This window comes from Mercenaria mercenaria, chromosome 3 (genome assembly GCF_021730395.1).
Source record: "Mercenaria mercenaria strain notata chromosome 3, MADL_Memer_1, whole genome shotgun sequence".
NCBI lineage: Eukaryota > Metazoa > Mollusca > Bivalvia > Venerida > Veneridae > Mercenaria > Mercenaria mercenaria.
The window spans coordinates 58,639,239-58,660,484 of NC_069363.1; the positions used below are offsets into that span (position 1 = coordinate 58,639,239).

A 21,246-nucleotide genomic window follows, 5' to 3' on the forward strand; every position below is an offset into this window, starting at 1 on the left:
ATCCATGCTGTTCGCTTTCAAAGCCTATTGCAATTAGAAAAACCGTTAGCGAACAGTATGGATCCTGAGGCGCAGTCTGGTCTGGATCCACGCTGGTCACAAACGTACTATGTTGGTTTTCTCATGGTGCGGCTCAATTATATTCATTTCACTTCGTTTTTTTTTTTATATAAAATGTATGGTTATATTCTCTCGATCGATCATACACTTCCAGATGTTCATCCTGTTGCTTTTAATTATCGAAAGTCATGCATTTTTAATTTAACAGAAAATTCTTCTGTTTGACAGGATCTTATAAAGTAGATCAACATGGATATTACATATTATGCAGTGCGTGTATTTCAATAGTTAGGTCTGAAAAAATTCTTTGTTGCCGGTAACATTCTAAAAAAAATTAGGGTAGATAGGTCGGAATTTTTTTATTAAGTGAGACTTCGGAAATTATTTTTGTGTCAAAAATGAATACAAATAAAGGGGTTATGCCTCTAGAGCATCAGTAAGTTTATTTCTAACATCACTGACCTTGTTTAAAGCATAAAAAGTGAGGTCTTGCATTTTTTTGGTTAAAATGTTGAAAAAAATATTCTCCAAGGCCATAAAAACATCGGTCGGGCCAAAAATTTAGGGTAGGTCGGGATACCGGAAACAAACAACTTTTTTACGCCTTATGTCAATAAATGTCTAAGGCCAGATCTGAGAAATTGACAAGATTTTAACGCCGAGATTAATCCATGTCATGTTTTAGGTTATTATTAAATGGTTATTTTTGACAGTTAGAAAGATATAGAAGTCCCGAAGACGTGAGAAAGATATATATCATCGCATTACAACAGCTGTAAGTATTTGGTATTACACGATATTAATGTAGATTGAAGTATCAAGATATCAAACTGAGTAATACAAACGTATATATGGAGAAATTTGATTATAGCACTGAAAAACGGTACAGTAATCCTCATTCTTTATAAATAATATTATATAAATTCTAAATACGGGGAATGTTTACCACAGTATTGCGGTATTCAATGGTCAACATCAATTATAATGCTCTCTTCCGATTACCAATGTCTGGAGAACAAAAATTGTATTTCTTATGTACAAGTTATTCATTAAAATTTGGCTCAGAAATTCATATCACTACAACCCATATTTCAAGGCCAAGGTAATGAGGGAGTCAGTGGGCTTTGAGATACATGTGTACATGTATTACATTCTCTCGTACGGTCCATAACTTTGTGTTCCGCGTTCTAAATTGATTTTTCATTGTGCATGTTTTCTGCACTGATTGCCCAATAACTTTCTTTATTTCAAAAGTACAAATATAGATGATTTCTAATTGTATTTGCAGTTATATTTTCACAGCTAGTGTTGCTGAGATATGATGTACACGAAGAAAAGGTCAGTTGACGAAAGGGTCAACGTTCTAACGTCGTTTCACACGACACGCTTTCCATAGGTAACAGCCAGTAAAATGCACGTGCCTTATATGAAGACTTGACCGGATGGCTGTGTAGTCATAGCGATAATGCATGGTGATGTGGTTCGTTGAGAGAGTGCCAGTGACCCAGCATCTTTGTCTTCAACTCTCTAGATTTCTGTCGGGGTTACCTCACCCTTATTTTTGAGTCCATACCCTACCCTGGGAACACAGGGGCTATTTGTCACATAGCTGTGGGTCTGTTCATAAGCAACAGGGCGTGTCCACATACGGATGGGCCTGGCATGCCACACGTATGGGGACAGACCTTCTCCGAGTCCCCTGCAGTTCTGCCTGAGGCCACAGGGTGCTCAGTTACCGTGTGGCGCCATCTGGGAGGCACTAGAAAGGGCTTGTCTACAGAGAGGCTATGTACTGGCAGGGAAGACTTACGCACTCGAAAGCGGAAGGTGACAAGCACACAACATACAGCACACCACACTTGACGCATCAACAGACCAATGCCACATAATGCTCCGGAAACATGGACTCATGTATATACAGATGGATCAGCACATGCACCATCAAAGATGGTGGAGCAGGAGTTTTCATTCTATACCCATCAGGCAATAGAGAAACACTACATGCAGCCACAGGAAAACACTGCAGCAATTACAAGGCGGGAGCTTGAAACACTCATGAAGGCCGTCTCAATGATTGAAGACACTCAGTGCACTCTCTGTCACGGAAGCTCTGATCAACAACAAAGCTAGCTCCACAGCTATTACCCGCAAAGTAGCACTCCATGTGGACTTGCAGGCAATGAAGAGGCAGACCGACTGGCAAAGCTAGGAGGTCGGTCAGAGCCACAAACAACACTGTGAGCTACAGGGAGAAAGTTACCATAATCAAGGCACTGACGAACCAGGGGTAGAGGAATATGATTTTCATCTTCTTGATCAGTCGAAACAAATGATGCTGGTCAGGCTTCGCTCAGGGCACAACAAGCTCCATGCTTACATAAACAAGTTAAAACGACTGACACCATCACCAACCTGTCCATATCGCGAGGAAGATCAGGCCACGGAGAATGTACTCCAGAAATTTAAAAGACATGACCAGGAGCGAGCTGCGACTGACTTGGCCGATAGATACCTCGATCCACCAGAAACTGTATGGAGCCTTGAGGATCTGCGACGAACCACAAGTTTCATCGAGGGTGCTGGTCTGACAGTGTAGGGCGTAAGAAGAAGAAAAAGATGAAGACTTGACGTGTGATGTGACATCAGCAATATGTTCCCCATTCATGTGATGTCGTAGCCATATGATATCATTAGAAGTTGTAACACATGGGTCATATAGGTTTATCATTGCGAATATTTATACTGGTTTTTAAACCATACATTTTTCTTTAGTATCTTTAGTTTTCTTTACAAAAGGCGCATTGACTACAATCATTTGAGAAATTGCTTCGACTGCCGGGAACCTCCGATGGAGTATCATATTCGAGTTAGTTTTATACTTAGTTATGTATCATGGTTTAGATATATCATGCTGTAACATTTATCATAATCCTTTTAAGATAGTACTGAACGTTGATAAACCGGTAGTAAATGCGTAACGTAATTTATCCGGATAACGTAGAATTAAAGCCTAGACTCGGTAGACGGAAATGAAAATCGTTTTGTTTTATATTAATGGCAATCCATGAGTAATTTTATCAGATCGGCACAGTTGCTATCTTTTTAACGATGAAATATAATATTAACAACTGTGACACGTTGAATTATTCCAAATAATATCCTAAAATCAGCGTGTAACGTGCGGATCTCTATAAACAAGGGCAAATATCTTAAAAATAAGAACAGGGACTGCTACATTTTTTCACCATATTATAGACCATATATTTATCTACGACGGTGAGAAGTTTCATTAAAATCAACTTTATAGAAAAATTCCTATTTGCGAAAAAATTGTTATTAAAATTGTGATTTTCCCATAGACGCCCATTATGAAAACTTAAATGAGGTCCAAATTTTTCAAATCAATGATCCGAACGTGCAGAACTACCTTAATGTTAATTATTTTATCATTAAACATTAAAACCTACTTGGCTTTGTTTACTATGAGGATAAATAATACAATAACTACTATATTTCTCTCCAGCGTTTAAAGCGCAAACTATAGTTTTACAAAGTCATTGTTTGGTTACTTTTCTGATTTAATGATTACCAAAACAATTTATATAGCCAAATTATATGCATTGAGTAGCTTATCTGTAAAGTAAACAAACTGTTCACCATAATTTCTGTTTTACGTATGCCCGTCAGTTTTCGAAACGATAAATTGGGTAGATAATGTATCGATCTTAACTAAACTAATGCTTGTTTAAAGTACTGTAAATACTTCAATTGATTCACCAGTCTTTATTGGATATTTGTGGGTTTTTTTGCCTTTGTTTTTTATGTGCTCAACTCTTATCTACTAGTATGTATTTTATGGGATTTTGTGTGAAGGATTTTGTTTTGGGATACTGTGTTCTTGGAATGTGGGTAATCCTACTGGATAATTGACTTTGTTTTTCTTAAGTCTTACCCTGCTAAATGTCTATTATGAACTTATCCATCTTTCAATTTGGACAGAACCATTCACTGTTAAAAGGGGTGATTTCCAAAAATCTACAGATTGAATAGCGAACAGTGCAGACCTTGATCAGACTGCACGGATGTGCAGGCTGACGATCTACACTGGTCGCAAAGGTAGAATCATTTGTGTCCAGCATTTTAAGGGTTAATGTTTATACTGTATCTACTGCTACTTTGATATTACTTTTGTGTATATAAAGTCTCAAACCTTTACTAAATTCAACTGTTCCACTACAAGTTTATCACATTTTGTGTAAAAATCCCTCTGTATTTATGCCACGGTAACTATTTTGAGTATTGTTTCGTAATTTTGTAACCCATTAAGGCATTAAATATGACTTTATTTTCTGTTACATACAAATCTTTCTTATGAATTTTTAATGTACACATGCATTTACGTAAGCTGAATAGAAATACAGAAAATATGCTTTCTAGTAATCAAATTAGTTCTTTTTATACATATTTGACTTATTTGTTAGACTGATGTGCAGCAAAGTTAGAGATATATCTAAGGGCCTTTAAAAGATTAAATACATTTTATATACGCCAAGATATTTAAGTAAGACAGATTATGACTGACTAACAGGAAGTTGTAAGCGGTTCTACGAGAAATGTGATAATTTTATTACTTTTCTTTAAGCAGTCACCAGAACGAAGGCGAAGTATATCTTCTTTTTTTTCATTGTAATTTCTATAATTATTGTTGATTGCTTTAAAGTAACTTTTTAACTTATTTCAGTTTAACAAAGACTTTAAAAAGAACCGTTTTAATGATCTATAATTTTACATTGGGTCAAGGATTCTTTTCATTATACAAATAAGATCACTCAAGGTAAGGCCCGGGCAGCAACGGAGATTTATACTCTATGTGTAGTACATTCAACAACCTTTCTTTGGGATACAAGGCTATTCAGGAGTGCGAAGTTGTAGAAGGATGTCTCATATTCACTCGTATAACGAAGATGTCGATGTGACACTATTCCACACAATCGACCAACATGCACAGAAGGTGTGTTCTGTTTTGATTTATGATTTATTTAAGTTTTACGCATATTTAATATGTATTAGACACAATTTTGTTTTCTTCCACAACTTTATTTGTATTTTTTGTGAATTTTTTAAAAGTACCGGGCGAGGTTATAAAAGGAATAAAATTTTATTTTCTCGTAATTCGACATATTTGAACTTTTGAATGATATTAACAACATATTGATCTAAGAAAGCCTGCTAAAATTCAATTTTAACGTACATTTAATGAATATTAAGCTATTGGCCAAAACGCAAATGGCTGGTTAGCTGTTTAGTTCAATATACTTTTCAATGCTTTTTTCACGTGTAGGAAGCTGTTTTAACAAGCCAGTTACAGCGTGGAGGTTTTATTATATATACATATTCAACGGTTGTCTACTAATTGACAATGACCACTTTTTTTTGTAAAATGAAAATTTGTAGTAAAGTTATTTTGGAATTATGTAGTGTTACATCCATAGCTAAAAGTTTATTAGTATTTTCTCCAACCTCTATGAAATCAGTACATTCGTTTTATTTTCTAATGTACTAGGTACCAATGCACAACATTTACTCGGAAGATGGATTGATGCAGTATCTATCTGTACCCATTGGCCTGCAAGACAAGAACAGGAATATATATCTTGCTAGATCAGTCATTGCATTCCTTAGCGAAGTAAACATAGCCCGAAGGAAAAGTACATACAACGTTGCCCGGTCCATGACAGAGATAATATATGGTAGCCCCACCGATTCCTTTAGGACACTTTGTTGGTACGTTTGCAAGTTGTTTGTTATATCAGTTTATATCTAGTTGTTTTAATTCTAATGTATTAACAAGAAGTAAACAATTTAACGAACATTTCTTACACAACTTTTTAAATCGCAATGAGTATGAATAGAAAAAAATATTTCCAAGAATGTGAAGGTGAGTATTGTTGTATATTTTATATACTTTATTCAGTATATTGATAACAATAAACGGATTTTCCTTTAATTGCATATTTTAACACATAGTTCTGCACGTTTGGTTCAAAAAGATTTCTACAATGTAGAATATGACTAAACCCTGATTTTTTCAGAACTTCAAAATATACTAATAAAATTCCGAAAATAAAAAAAGTAGTGTCCTGTGCTTGTTTTTTTTTTTTTTTTGCTAGGCTGAATTTAAAAATTTGGACTTCTACAATGTAGATTTTAATGAAACTTCTCACAGTCGTAAATTAACCTTTGGTATATAATATGGTGAAATAAAACGTCCATTTGCTATTTTTTGAGACATTTGCTCAAGATTAAATTGATCTGCACATTTAAAGCTGATTTTAAGAGGTTATTGAGAATGATTTAACGTGACAGGCGTTTTGAAAATTATATTTATCTTTAGATGTTTTATTAATAAATTTACCCACGGTTTTCCATTATTCATAAAATGATTTTCGTTTCCGTATGCCGTGTCCAGGCTTTATTCTACGTTTTCTGGATAAATGACGTTACGCCATACATCTGGTTTATCGAACGTGCAGAACTACCTTAATTCCTCTATTTTAGCAATGCTGGTATTGAGGCAGAAGTAATAACAGGAAAGTCGAAAGGATCAAACTATCAACCAGGTGTACAAGAAGAAGATTGTTTACAGGAAAGCAAATGGTGTGCTTTTAAATCCAGTGGCACTTGGCATCTAGTGCATCCGCAATGGGCGATTGTTTCCATGTACGGATTTGGTTATGGTGGACAACTGATAGAAGGCGATGGTCGCATAAATATACAGTCTCGTCTTCAAGTTCATGGTCAGACAATTAATGCTTTTAACGACTTTTGGTTTTGCACAAAACCTGAGATATTTATCCATCACTGTTACCCTGACAACTCTGACTGGCAGCTTTTGCCAGGACCGAACAAGACATCAGGGCAATTTTTCTCCATTCCTTTCTTGCAGCAAGGTTATTACGAAGCTGGGCTAGAACTTCTTTCCGAATATTCATGCTCGCTTAGCTCTACGAAAGGGGTATGCATAATCACTTTTTCAGACAAACATGTTGCAAGAAATCTAGAGTTTTCATACACACTGACTCTCAAGTCCGGTGACATATCAGGGGTTAGATGGGACGACCTTAGTCAGCTAGTTATGTTTATTCCAGAGGTAGATATGTATACATTCAAAATTAACTTGCCTGTTAAAGGTATGTACTTGTTTGAGATCATGGTTATAGCTGATGACATTGTCACGAATGCAAGCTGTGCTGATTTTAAAATCACATGTACTGAGGCATGTACGAACTGCAGAAAAGTACCCTTTAATGTTGGTATAGAAGGTTTTGGCTACGGAAACGAAGCAAAGAAAGCTGGGTTGAAACATCCATCTGAAAAGACGCCAGTCTTGGTGCTTAACTCTCCAGAACTGGAAGTAGGAAGTGATTGTGAAGATGAAATTATTGATTTCCAGATTGACAGTGATCGTGTAAATGAAGTGGAATTCACCTCAGACATAATTGGTGGTGTCAACCGAGAGGCTGTGCGCACAAGTATGTAATTTTACCTTTTCTGAAGAAGTTTATCCGTTCAAAGACTCTATGAACTGTTTGATAAAGGAAGTGCAAAGACTTTTATCTCTATATTTGAAAACAAATAATCACTAATTCTTAATTGGGATTAAGTGATAAGAGATTATATGAGATATTTTGTTTTCTAGTTAGTGACACATGACAATATGTAAGGTATAGAGGTACCTATCTAAATATTTTAAATGCTAAGTTTCAATTTTTCAGCGCTATTATTACAGTCTGTTTTAGAAGTTGCTCTCTGTGACTATTTTGTACAATTAACAGACAAACAGTACAGTTGCAGACACATACGGGAGGGAAAGCAAAAAAAAAATGCACAAACAATAGTTCATAAATGATTCAGTGATTAACGTGTATCATATTGTATAAAGCAAAGTCTGTGCTTTAAGTTTTATAATCTTTTTTCAAGGTACATATGTCGACGGTGAGAAAGGGAGGTTAGTGGTGAAGGCAGGAATGAAAAAGACCGGTGACTTCACACTGGCTATAAAAGCTAGAGAGAAAGAACAGGGTGCTGATTTTAAAACAGTTCTAAACTATATGTTGACGACTGATAGTGGAGAAAGGGAATTTTATCGTAAGTTTAAGTTGTTCAGTTTGTAATGAAAATAAATATGATACGTGTTTAGTTTAGAGAACTCAGGGTTTTAGAAATCAGGGCTACCAGAAAATTCTGTCGGGCTACTAAGTTTTTCAGAACGTGCCCGCCGGGAAACATTGAAACTCCATATCGTGTAGCCCGGAAATCAATACTCATGTCTTCAAACATTATTTTGACAGCTTGTTTATCAAGAGATACACGCTCGAGGATTCAATTACCTTACCACCTACTGTCACAATCGGCAAAAATAAGGTTTAACCGTACCCGAAAGCAAATGTTTACAGCACGCGAGATTTTAGACTGATCCAATAACATCAAAGTCGATGATCCGTAGTGTTCTAAACAATATGTAAACCAGTCCTAAAATTACGTCATTTTACCGCCAATCAGAGGAGAGACATTTGATTTTGAGGGAGTTTAGTGCTTACGCCGAGTTTATGCTTTTCAATTTAAAAACTTGCACAACATGCAAAAAATCGACCATGATTTAGCAAAAATTCGGATAAGTGAATACACAGTGCCAAGAAAGTGAGAGACATTATTTACTCGGTTCTAGTCTTTTTATTGAACAGGGCATGAAAAGATGTTAAGAACGATACAGAATGTTTTGTCGACTTTAAATAATTTTATTAAATAAATTGCTATTCAAACTGCCCTAAGGAATTTGCAAATTTATAAAAATTGATTGACATTCCTTTTATGATATTGTCATGTTGCAATAATTAACAGGAGAAGAATTCCCAGACAAAATACATGTAGTTTTATCTTTTAAAATGAAAAGAGGAGACAAATGAGAAATGATAATTGTATTCTAAAGAACAAAATCTATAACCACATGTGCGTATGACTAAAATTATGTAACCCTATATTAATTTAAGCATTATATCTGACTGTTGTATACAAGCACTTAGTAAATAAACCGAAATGGTCATTGCCAAATAAACTTAATGTTCGGGCTACCAGACAAAAATTTGCAGATTTCTGAAACCCTGAATTCGGCATTGTTATTTTCACTACTTATATAACATATTTTTATTCATAATAAATCAATAAATGACATTCTGAGACATTAACCCTTAACATCGTTATGATTTTTAATCTTCAGGCAAACATGAAAAGGTAGTAAAACAAAGGAGGAGAGAAATAACAAAAGAACAAAAAGTAGTTGACAAAACCAGAAGAAAAAGAGAATTGTTGATGGAAATTGAAGAGTTAAATACATCAACTAGCGCTCTGTGGTGAGCTGTTGCATGTTTCACCTGTGTTTTGATACATGTACATGAAATGGAAACAAAAGACTGAAAGTAGATTGTCAATATTGTGATGGTATTAAATAGCTGTTTAGTCCCGTTATCGTTGTATCGAGTGAGTCAGAACCATTTAGAAGTAGCTCCAAGAGTAGTTAGTATTTTCTAGTAAAACAGTTTTAAGTACGGCAATATATTTTACTAACTCGCACTGAATAAAGTCGATGTATAACAACTCCAATCCAAGTACATGGAGAATTGTTTTCACTTATTTGCAACACGATTCTCCGAGCATCTTAAAATCAATCTGTAAAATACTAAGTATCAGTGTTTAAAAAAGAACTGTATGTAAATTAACTGGTGGTTGCCATCAATTGTTATGGTTGCCGCATAGAAGACAAAAATATAATTGTAGTACTTTGAGAGATTTTAACGCAAGTGGTAGGTTAATAGTGATATGCATATTTAACTAAAATATAAATAGAAATAAAGGCTCTGCTAGAATTGTTTTCAAGACTTTTGTAAGTACCAAACCCGGACCACTATTCTGCGTTGCCAAACTCCAATTGACAGCATGACAATAAATAAATGACAGATCAGTTTGTTGGTTATCAAGCTTTCAGGGATAAAGGATACTAAATGTAAATTATGTATAACGAGTTAACATCGTTACCTGACGGCTATTCCTGTGTATATCTAACGACCACGAGATAACTTTAAATGATTTTAATTACATAACAGCTTAACCAATAAAATTCAATTCGCAACGCACTTATTATAAAAAATCAATAAAACGATAAAACTATATCTTGATTACTTCTTAAGATTTTGAAATAGCTAGATACAAGCGTCATGTGTGAAGGCGTGGTCGTAAATTCCAGTGCATGTGGTTGTAGCAAACCCCACTGCTTATGGATGCGGTAACATGAATTCAGAAACTGTTTTCTACAAAAAGTGGAATCATGAAAGAGTGTCACAGTTAATCTTGTTCTGAACTGCAGTCGCATTTCAAGTTTAACTGAATGTAGTGTACATGTATATGATAGGGACAGATAATACCAGTATCAATACTTAAATGGGACAAGTTCAAAATCCAGAAGATGTCGAGGAAAATTAGACGCAGACTTATTCTGTACCGGTACAAACCTGTTCTCCACAAGTAACTGCCAACTTCTCAACATGAATTATCAGAGGCGGAGGACGAATGATTTCAGACACAATGTCTTTTATGAAATTGTCACGGAGAGCATACGCCCCGCCCGGGGATCGAATTCGCGACCCCGCGATCCGTAGACCAACGCTCTCCCTGTTGAGCTAAGCGGGCGGGCGAAAGTGGATTCGTCCTAGAACGAGTTAGTAAAGTATTTTCTTTCTTTATCGTGTCAACTACTTCATGCACTTGATTTTGTATCCAAAAATGAACAGCACTGATGTGGATTCATTCACGAAACAATACAAACAAGGTTTAGACACTCTAAAACGTTTTCGTTAACGTGGCTTGCGGATGAGTTCCGAAAAGCACCCGTAACGCACCCGTAGAACTATTAACTCATTCGTAAGTCATCTGGTATATCATTCATAAATCGGGGGCATCCGGGGGCATCCAGGGGCAAGGGTGCAAAGTTTTGAACATGCTCAAAATTTTACCACGCATAATATATCCGTAAAGAATCCGTAATAAATCCGTTACAGTTCTGAAAATATCGTAACAGATCTTAAAAGATCGTAACAGTCCGGTAGACAATGACTGTGGTAAAATAATACGAGCTATTACGGTTTTATTCCGGTTCTAATAAGATTGATTAAGGTTCTGTTACGATGGATTTAGAGATTTATAACATAACAAATTCGCCAAACCCATTTTGTTCCTTACACATCCGGAGCAGTCTGAGGATGGGAATCCGGAACTCACCCGGAAGGCCATCCGGGGAAGTGTGATTCTCGCTTAAGCAAGAAAAGATCGTAACAGTCCGGAAGACAATCATTGTGGTAAAATAATATGAGCTATTACGGTTTTATACCGGTTATGGCTGATCTTTGCCATTTCGTTATTTCCTTGTGTCACAGTGGCACTGTTGAAACGACAAATGTCATTATGGTGTCCCGCTGAACACCTGTGAAATAGACCGATTGTTGAAGAACCGCATTGTTCACAATAGCGTTTGAAATTATAATTATACTTTTTACAAAAGACTAATTTCATCTAATTTTGAATTGGCAATGCTTACAAAGATGTGATGTGATGAATAGGTTTCCGATTTAACTGACCGTTAACTGGGCCTCTAATCGCTTAACCCGTTAACCGTTTACAACGCTACTAACTTCAAATATAGTTTGCTTCAAGACCAATTTTAACGTTCTCTGTGATTTATCTCTCTGAAAATAAATGAACGCTACACCAGGAATATGAATGAAAATATGTACAAACAACTGATAAATACTTTTATCATGAACCAAACTTTATTCATTTTGTATGAACAGCTTAAATGCACAACAAATCAGTAATGAAATCGCAATGTATTGGTTTTAAGGGACTAAAAAGTAACCAACTGTAACTATACTGATTTAAAGAGTCAACCCGCTTTTGGCATGCTGTTCAGTACCATTCGTGGAGGAGATAAATATCCTTGAACATGTTCTTGTTTTTACGAACTAATACTATTATTTACTTAATGGTATTGTTCGATGTTCATCCTTGCTTTATGTTTTTGTGTTGATGTTTTTTGACAATGTCCGCAAAAATATGATAAATGTTAAGCGAGCATAAAATGTATTATATATTTTTAGTACAAGATATTAGAAATGGCGGGATCATTGTAATGATATAAAACTCTCTAAATTTATTCATTGTTAGGCTTTAATGACTGTTTTAAGACGGATAATACTTCTCAAGTAAGACATAGAACGGTATCCACTTGATTGCGTTGCATAGCGACCCACTTGAAACGGCGTTGCATTAGGTTTTCAGCCGATTGTTCAGAAACAAACCTGAATAATTCTATGAAAATACACACGCTTTTTTTTTTAAGAGATAGCCCTTTACATAAAAAGTGTTTTAACAGTTACTTGCTCCCAATAAACACTATATTTGAGGCGATATTTTCAAAAACTGTCAAAAATCTCCTTCCCCTGCCGGACTGTACAGAAGTGTTTGAATAAACGGCACAAATCTCAGCTAAATAGACACATGTGCTAAAACATAGACACATTTGCGCTCCAGGTGCACCCATCGTTTTCATTTGATTGCTTATTTAACGGGTAGAAATTCCTTTAAATCACACTTACAATACCGGAAATTTGTAGTATTGGCCATATTTCTCCATCTGATCAGCGTAAAATTCACCGCTCAAACAACGTTGGAACCACTTGATCTGATAAAGCTATGACCAGTGTGTTTATATATATTTTCTCATAAACTCATTTGTTGCCAAAATTCTTCAGTGTTATAATCTAATAGTGATCAATAGAAATAAAATATTTTAACAAAAGCCAGCACCGATAAAAATAGTACATATCTAACGAGCCCTCTACGAAAACGGGAGGTATTCTACGAAGTAGAAGCCGATGTTAGATAAAACCGAACTACTAAAACTTTTATACACTTGAGATGACACATTCCATATCAATAAATTATAAATATACTAAACTGAGATAAGATTTAGACCTAAACTTATTGAAGTTTTTTTATCTACACGGCTAATATTTGCTAGACAGGAAAAGACGCGAACTGGCCATTGTTGGTTAAAATTACCAGTTCCGTTACATTAATTTTGTGATAAGTAAGGTACAGAGCAACTGTTGTCATTTGGTCATCGTGATAAAAGGATGGAAAAAATACATACTTTTGATGAAAATGAAATCACCTTTCACAACTTCGATGTACATGTTTCAAAGGTAATGTAATTACTCTTTATTATAACACTAATAAGTACATGTTATACGATTTGTATTTGAAACTATGCACGAGTTCTGTGTTGGAGATATCAGGACACCGATATGACTCGGTACATCTAACCCGCACCTTCATATACTACTGACATCACAGAAATATGTTTGTTCAGTTTAACGTCACACCGACACAATTATAGGTCATATGCCGACTTTCCAGCTTTTGATGGTTGAGGAAGACACTCGTTGCCCCTCCGTGTATTATTTCATTACGGGCAGACACTTGGATAGAACCACCGACCTTTCGTAAGCCACCTGGATGGCTTCTTCACAAAAAGAATTCAACGCCCCGAACACACATCGGTGAGGGGCAAGTGATTCGAACTCAGCGGCCTTAACACTCGACCCCAGCGTCTCCTAACATCTCAGAAATTATGCCACAAATCCTATTTGAAATCTGTACGTCTGTATTGAAAAATATTGCTGTCATGGGTCTAGTTGATCGAAAACTGTATGTAATAAGATTTAAGATTTTTGTTTTTATGTCAATCTCTTAAACTGGTAAAAATATGTAAAAACAACTTGTTTGTGAAAATGTCCCGACGGAACATCTAAATTTGTGTATATTTTAGTAGTATTTAATGCGTTATACTTACAGTACTTGATCGGAAACGGTATGTAATATTTATTTATTTATTTGGGTTTTACGGCGCACCAACACAGTATAGGTTATATGGCGCCAAACAGGATTACAAATTTTGGTTTCACATCTCATTTACGACTTCAAGAGACATTTTCAGATGTTATGCTATTAATCTTTTAGTACACATTACGCATTTACAATTGCATGCATAGATAAGTTCTATTTAATCCTGAGCTAAAGGTACAATATTGCCAGTTACAAACTTTTTAAAAATACGACAACACACATAAAATGACTTAACACATAACGTCACATACCTGATAAATATTTGGTTTAATGTACACATTTGTGTGGTACGTAAGTAATGTAATAATGATACATATCGTTAGACAAAAGCAAAAACTAATCATTTTAATCGGCATGTTACAGGTCCAAGCTGGACATATGTCGTCGGTTGCAACACTTATTGAATACTTCAAAGAACCCATAAGTGAAGACAAATATAAAGAAATTTACATGACACGTGCGTTTCTCGTCTGGATGACCCATATGAGCGCTAAAGAAATGAAAGACTTACCAGATGAAATAGATGTTCTTCTTAAAGACCATCCAGCAACTGCTTTTGCTACACTATGCAAGTAAGCCTGAAGATATACCGTATAGATCAAATATACTCAAACTTTATTTTAATAATGCAGTACTCCGATTACTCTAATTCTAGTTGAAGACATAAAAGACCGTTGAAGTATATGACATTCTTACCTGGGTAAACTGTCAGCTTTAATGTCTCGAAATAACATAGGTCGTTACAAATACTATTAGTTACACTGCTTGTTGGTGACATGATATGGGATATACGCTGTCGAGGAAATCCATATCAGGTTTCGAAAATCATCAGATTTCACGATGTTTGAAATGTCTTGAAACTTCGGCTTCTATCCAGTTTCCTGTTCAATCCTTTAACTTGCAAGTACATTAAATAATTCTACAGCAAACTACTGCGTCACAAATATGTTAATTCACAAGGGCGTAACCAGGAGGATGTGACGCGTGCGATTGCATCCCCCCACCCCCACCTTTTCGGCAAAGCTTGCATTTGTCCATTCTTTGTTATTTTTCAGCTCGCTACGCTCGCCAACTTACATATGTTTACTATTATTGACGCTATAACCTTTGTTTAAAGTCTGTTGATAACCGTCTATATCTCAAAAGCCTCGGCAGCTTTTTACAGATTTTTACCTAACGTTTAAATGTTGAATATGGCGATTTTACAGAAGGTTGGATGTATCTATCAATACAAAGGACTGTTATTACAACCATCATATGTTTAGATTGATCGGCTATAATTGACAGATTTTCATCAAAGGAAACTCGAGCTCAAAAGTCTTATTTACTGAAAGTGCAAAAAGACTAGTGAATATGGATTAGGTGCTGATATGATAAATGCATTACTGTATAAATATTTTTATTGTGGAGTTTGTACGAGTATTTGATCTAGCTTTATGAGGAATTTATCTTACAGAAGTAAGTCTTTTTTTTTTTACATGAAACTGCATATGAGATCAAATTCTATAGCTGTGCCTTTTTCCGTTCAGTATATAGACGAAATTTTCCTGCACTTTCGTAAATTTAGATTAGATTTAAATTGACAGAAAAGCGTATTTTAACTCCCTTTTCTTTTCTTTTCTATAGCTGATGCCTAATTCACATTTGACCCGGGCGCCGTGCGATAAATTAGTCTACGATTTCCTTGCGGTTCTGGGGGCATCGTAGGTGGCTACGGCCAACGGCGTATGTGTTCACATTATATACGAGCATCGTGCTATTTTTTGTACAGGCTCTCGGGGAAGGCCGGTAGAAATCCGTACGGACGCTGAGCGGAGATTATACGGAAATCGTGCAGTTTCAGTGCAGTTGCCGTGCAGTCTAGGTCCTCAGAACTTCTTGGGGTCAGTCTGTCCACCATCTCCCGAAACATGGGTGGTTCGATTTTGAAGTAAGCTTAGAAGTCCCTATGCGATTCCCGCATCAACTGCTGCATCAGGGTGTCGTAGTGTCCCGGGATGACCCGTCTCAGCAGCAAGGGCTTCACACACACCGTCCTCTTCCTGTGCCTCTGTCGGGCCTGCTGCTCATCAAGGACAACCAGGCTGTTATCATTGCCCGCTCTCTTCTCCTGACCTATCTCAACTGCAACCGCAGTTTTAGTTTTAGTGGATCTATCATTTCTCTGGAGAGACAAGTAATGAAAACATATTGGAGATGGCCAATATATATAACCATTTGAAAAATGTTTGCGGCCGCAGTAGGGTTGTCGTGTGATGACTGCTTAACATCCGTGCGATTTCAAGGGTACTGCACGGGCAGCATATAAAAATGACAGCTTAAGTTTACATTCATTTTTTAATAAAAGGTACAATGTTAACTTTGTTTCATAAACAGCAATGACCTTTTTTCTATGCACATCGCACCTGTCATATATTTTTAAAAACAATGTTTTGTCTTTCTTGATATTACTTTTGTATTATTATTATTATTATCTTAACTTAATAATTACAAATAAATTAACTGAACTTACAAAGACGTTATGTATTATTCACAGAAAAAAGCGATAAATTTAGTCACATATCTACCCATCAATAAAACTTTCAAATACACGCCAAATCACACGAAATGACTTCTTGATTTAAAAATATTTCCCCCACCTGCGGGAGTGGGGAACACACTCCCATACCTACCCCCACTCGTCGTTTCACGACTCGTACTCGCACCCCTCCGAGAAATTCTGGTTACGCCTATGATTCATTTGCTTTACGATGATTTAACTTAAAACAAGATTTCAACGGCTGTGTCTCCCATACAGAGTTACTGTTCTTCTAGTTCCGCTTCTTACGTCTAACTCCATGAGCCTAAACTAAGCAGGATGAAAACGACAAGAAAACATTAAATTTAAACTCGGAAACGATATTTATAGCTGGAGCTTATAATCTGACTTGAATCAAATACGCAAGCGATGCGGCAGCCATTTTGTTTTAATCAAAATTCATATTAAAAATTACTAGCAGGATATGGAATATATCTTGCCTGCACGTGACGTCTAATGACCAATGGAAAAGCAAGAAATTTGTAGGCGGCAAGATAATACTTTAACTTTGCACACAATGCATTTAAAATCAATGGTATTAGTTTTTTCCGTTCATCAACGTGTTTCAGAGTTTCAAACCACGACTAGTTATTATTTGATATCGGATGTTTAACAGAAAGGTCTCTTTATGTAAAGCCACAATTACAAAAATATATTATAATTGTTTGTTCGTAGTCTGTCCGTCAATATTCTTCAGACAACATCATCTCCTAATCCACTCAGCCAATATCTACAAAACGCGACAGGGAATATTCTTTGAGTAGTCTTATTTCAAACCTATTCAAATGTTTTCGAATGGACCACAAGCGCTAAAAATATAGAGTATTTTTCAAACGACATATCCTACTCCAACGGTACGATTTAAAATAATTTCACAGACATGTTTCTTTGACAACTCTCTAACAAGTCTGTTTGAATTATTCGGATTCGTCGAAAATCCATTTCCACCAAGGAGCGTGGTCACTTTTCTCTATGCTTGTTATGTGGAAACTTCTTCCGATTTTTCAATAATGTTACACAAATGTTTACTGGGTGGGCTCCTACAAAGATTATTCAGAATATTTGGATTCTACCATTAGGTATTTCACTTTTCTCTATATGTATAATATAAGAGTGAATTTAAAAACAAATCTTCTTGCCGGAAACTGCACGCCTGATTTTGAAATAATTTCACATAAAGATTCTCAGGTGAGTCTCTACAAGTACTCTTTAACTTATTATGATTCGATCAGAGGACGTGGTCACTCTCCCTATATGTATATAGTGGAAATTTTAAAAAACCTGCTTGTTAGAAACTGCCCACTGGATTTCAAAGCAATTTCATATTAATGATCCTTGCGGAACCATATAAAAGGTCTTGTTTATTATAGTGTCACCCCTACTGAAAGGGCCAGCCAGTTTGGCTTATGATACACCTTTATTGTGCGTACCAGTTACCTCCCAACTCTTACCACTATGCCAGGCGCCAGGTGGATAGAAGTCATTTAACTAGCTCGCGGCTCACGAACCGGCCTTTTCGGAATGAGTCCCATGACAAACATCCCCCGGACGAACGCTCCCCATGGGGCTCGAACCTTCGACCTCCCGATCCCGAGGCGGACGCCTTAACCACTGAGCCACGGTGACCTGTTATGTTTGATTTGTCAAAGGCATGCTTGCCAGAGCTAACATAGTTTTTTTTCAAACAATATCTTCTCCTAACCCTTTGGCTAAAATCACAGAACGTTTCTTATTAGAATGTTTACAATTTAACTTATGTGAAAAATGGGACGTGATAAATTTTACTGGTCGATTGTATATCAGTATATGTACTTCACTGATCTTTCAGTCTCGGTTATGTTGAACATTAGCACATTAGGCGGACCCCTGACTAGCTTTAACATGCAAACCTGGTAAAAACTATTTTACACATCAGCACTTTAGCAGTGCGCATTTTCGTAATGCGGCTGACTCTTACTTTGTGCATTGTATATCTTCAGGTCAGCAAATATTCAACACCAAATCATACATGGTATTGGAAAGAATATTGGATATATTCCTGGCCAAACAGATGGAGACGGCGGTTTAATAAAAACAGCCTGGCTAGCATTCAAGTCAAATGACCGTTGGCACCTTGTTGATCCACAAAGATTTCTTGGTGCCGTCAGAGGATTCAGACGCGGAGATGAAATACTTCTGGAATATCAAGGCAAAACGGTTCTGGAGGAGCAAACGGCAACATCGGGAACAAAACTTATATATGTCATCGACTTTTGGTTTTGTCTACATCCCAGCATATTCGTAATAACCCTCCTCCCAGACGACCCGGAATGGCAACTACTTCCACCCGAGAAACGTATGACCAAATCGGACTTCATTTCTTTTCCTTTTCTAAGCCCAAACTTCTTCACTGCTAAGCTCCAACTACTGAGCGAGCAGACATGCGTCCTGCATACTAAAAATGGTAGATGTACAGTTACATTTGGAGCAGACAAATCCAATGCCAGATTTATATCCATGAGTTACAAGCTTTCTCTGAGAAAAGGTACAGGAAATTTGACAGGGGTCGATGTGCAGGATTTACCTCTCTTGGTCATGTATGCACCGAGCATTGACACGTTCTCTTTTAATATTCGATTTCCAGTTGCGGCAGAATATATTTTTAAAACGTTTGTAACCGCTCCTGGTATAGATGGAGATGGCTATCAGATCTGTTCGGTGTTCAGAATAATTTGCTCGGAACCTGACCCGAATTGCAAAAACCTGCCATTGGACGTCGGCAGTATCGGATACGGATTCGGATATAAAGCTGTTGATTTTGGCCTCAAAAGTCCATCTATAACCCAAACGAACGTCGTTGTTAAATGCAGCGAAAATGATGACGTATTGATGAAAGAACTTACCTTTCAAATAGAAGATGATAAGATAGATGAAATTGAATTTTCCTCTGACATTGTCGGAGAAGAAAACAAGGAAAATGGTAATACATACATTTTGAATTATATAAAATAACCTTGTTTTTTCTGCATTTTTTATTTTATCGCTCCGCCGATAATCTCTATTTGAGCATTAGTTTATGCCTATGATTTAGTGATGAATAAAGAAATATCAAAGAAACAAAGATATTTCGGCTTACTTTCACCAGAGCATATATATACATCCAGATTTCAATGATTTGTGGATTCGTGACTTTCTAAAACGGTAAATCATCGCAGTCAAAAATGTACGTTATATAATCACATATTTCAACAATTTAACTACTTCCATGTTTCCTACTTTCTAATATTTAGCTAAACACGGAACGACTTATATGATGTTTACAAACACAACAGTTAACCCGTGTATAACAAAACCAAATGAATACATACTGACCGAGGATTCAGTGTAAAATTGTTCGCCCATTTTGTTTCAGTTGTCACGGAGACACACGTTGACGAGGTGTCCGGTAAGTTACACGTGAAGGCTGGAATAAAGAAGGAAGGGGAATATGCATTGTCAATAATTGCAAGAGATAAGCAAAACGGTCAGCGTTATAGCAGAATTATAAACTATCTGCTCACAACGAAGTCTTTTGAGGAGGACTGTAAGTGCTTTGATTTTTTTCTTGCAAAATGATTTAAAACAATCTCGTAAGTTAACAAACAAATGTAATTGACTTTCAGTAAAGTAAACTTAATTCTACTGCAGCACAAGTACCAAACTCTATGTTAAATTACTTCGTAAAGAACACGAAAATGTACAACTACTTTTGTACGTTGATTTGATTTGGTTTGTATATAACATGTTAAAGTCAGTGTGTAATTGACAATTTTATGTAATGTATTTCAGACGACCTTCAACTGCGATCGAAAAAAAGGAAGAGGGATTTGACCCTTGGATCTAGAAGGCAAGAATTACTTGACAAGAAGAATGCACTTTCTGAAAGAATCAAAGCAATAGAAAGTGAAATAGATCATCTGAAAAAGTTCTGTAAGTAATTAATTTAAAAATAAAATAAATTCAAACTTGCTTTATAACAAATATCAAATAAACGCCTGAGTACATAACTATTTATGGTCAATGAATATTCAAATTATCCTATCATACAATCACGATGTCTTGTCTAATATTTGACTAATGGATTTTAACAGATAATCAATTCATATATTTATTTCCTATAGTAAGAAATTTTGGAAATTCAAAAATAGGTCCCGACGTCAAATACAAATCAAAATTAGCGTCACTTGCTCATTAATCAGTGTATAAAATGACGAGCTGTCAAGTGCAGCAATATATTATAACAGCTTTGTCTGTAGTTGAATTAAATCCTTGGCAATTTGCATCACTAAGACAAAGAAAGAAAATCCTTTCAATATATATATATATATATATATATATATATATATATATATATATATATATATATATATATATATATATATATATATATATATATATACTTCTATTTTACACTAAACTAAATGCAGTGTCATTGCATCAAAATGTTAAACCATTCAATGAGTCGTACCTTTCAAATTGATTCCAGGCATAGCTCTAGTTTGGATAAACATTTTCTTTTCATAATATATATGATACAAATTTCATATGCAGTGATAATGACTTGCATAGACGTT

At 35.8% G+C, this 21,246-nt stretch overlaps 2 protein-coding genes across 8 annotated transcripts in view; both read left to right on the forward strand.

Moving 5' to 3' along the window:
- The first annotated feature begins 654 nt into the window (after nt 1-654).
- LOC123524637 (kyphoscoliosis peptidase-like) lies at nt 655-10,286 on the forward strand. 4 transcript variants are annotated; one of them, XM_053538678.1, is made up of 6 exons: nt 655-835; nt 4,802-5,071; nt 5,624-5,844; nt 6,619-7,592; nt 8,041-8,208; nt 9,338-10,286. In XM_053538678.1, exons 2-6 carry the CDS (start codon nt 4,997-4,999, stop codon nt 9,472-9,474), a joined length of 1,575 nt encoding a protein of 524 aa, XP_053394653.1. In that variant the 5' UTR covers nt 655-835; nt 4,802-4,996; the 3' UTR covers nt 9,475-10,286. The 4 variants fall into 4 exon arrangements, with proteins under 4 accessions (XP_053394653.1, XP_053394655.1, XP_045158899.2 ...); XM_053538680.1 differs by having other exon boundaries at nt 4,885-5,071; XM_045302964.2 differs by lacking the exon at nt 655-835 and adding an exon at nt 1,396-4,724 and having other exon boundaries at nt 4,885-5,071.
- Nucleotides 10,287-13,168: 2,882 nt separating this feature from the next.
- Nucleotides 13,169-21,246, forward strand: part of LOC123524632 (kyphoscoliosis peptidase-like) — a 44,893-nt gene continuing 36,815 nt past the window's right edge. For all 4 annotated transcript variants that reach the window (XM_045302960.2, XM_045302959.2, XM_053538681.1 and 1 more), the window contains exons 1-5: nt 13,169-13,373; nt 14,440-14,648; nt 18,634-19,613; nt 20,046-20,216; nt 20,462-20,602. In XM_045302960.2, coding sequence (XP_045158895.2) covers nt 13,305-13,373; nt 14,440-14,648; nt 18,634-19,613; nt 20,046-20,216; nt 20,462-20,602 — 1,570 coding nt within the window. In that variant the 5' untranslated portion in view covers nt 13,169-13,304. The remainder of the gene's footprint in view (nt 13,374-14,439; nt 14,649-18,633; nt 19,614-20,045; nt 20,217-20,461; nt 20,603-21,246) is intronic.

Coding starts and splice junctions, on each gene's coding strand:
- LOC123524637 (XM_053538678.1), top strand. CDS start 4,997: ATGTCTCATATTCACTCGTATAACGAAGATGTCGATGTGACACTATTC. Junction 7,593..8,040: donor CCGAGAGGCTGTGCGCACAA/GTATGTAATTTT, acceptor TCTTTTTTCAAG/GTACATATGTCGACGGTGAG. Junction 8,209..9,337: donor TGGAGAAAGGGAATTTTATC/GTAAGTTTAAGT, acceptor TTTAATCTTCAG/GCAAACATGAAAAGGTAGTA.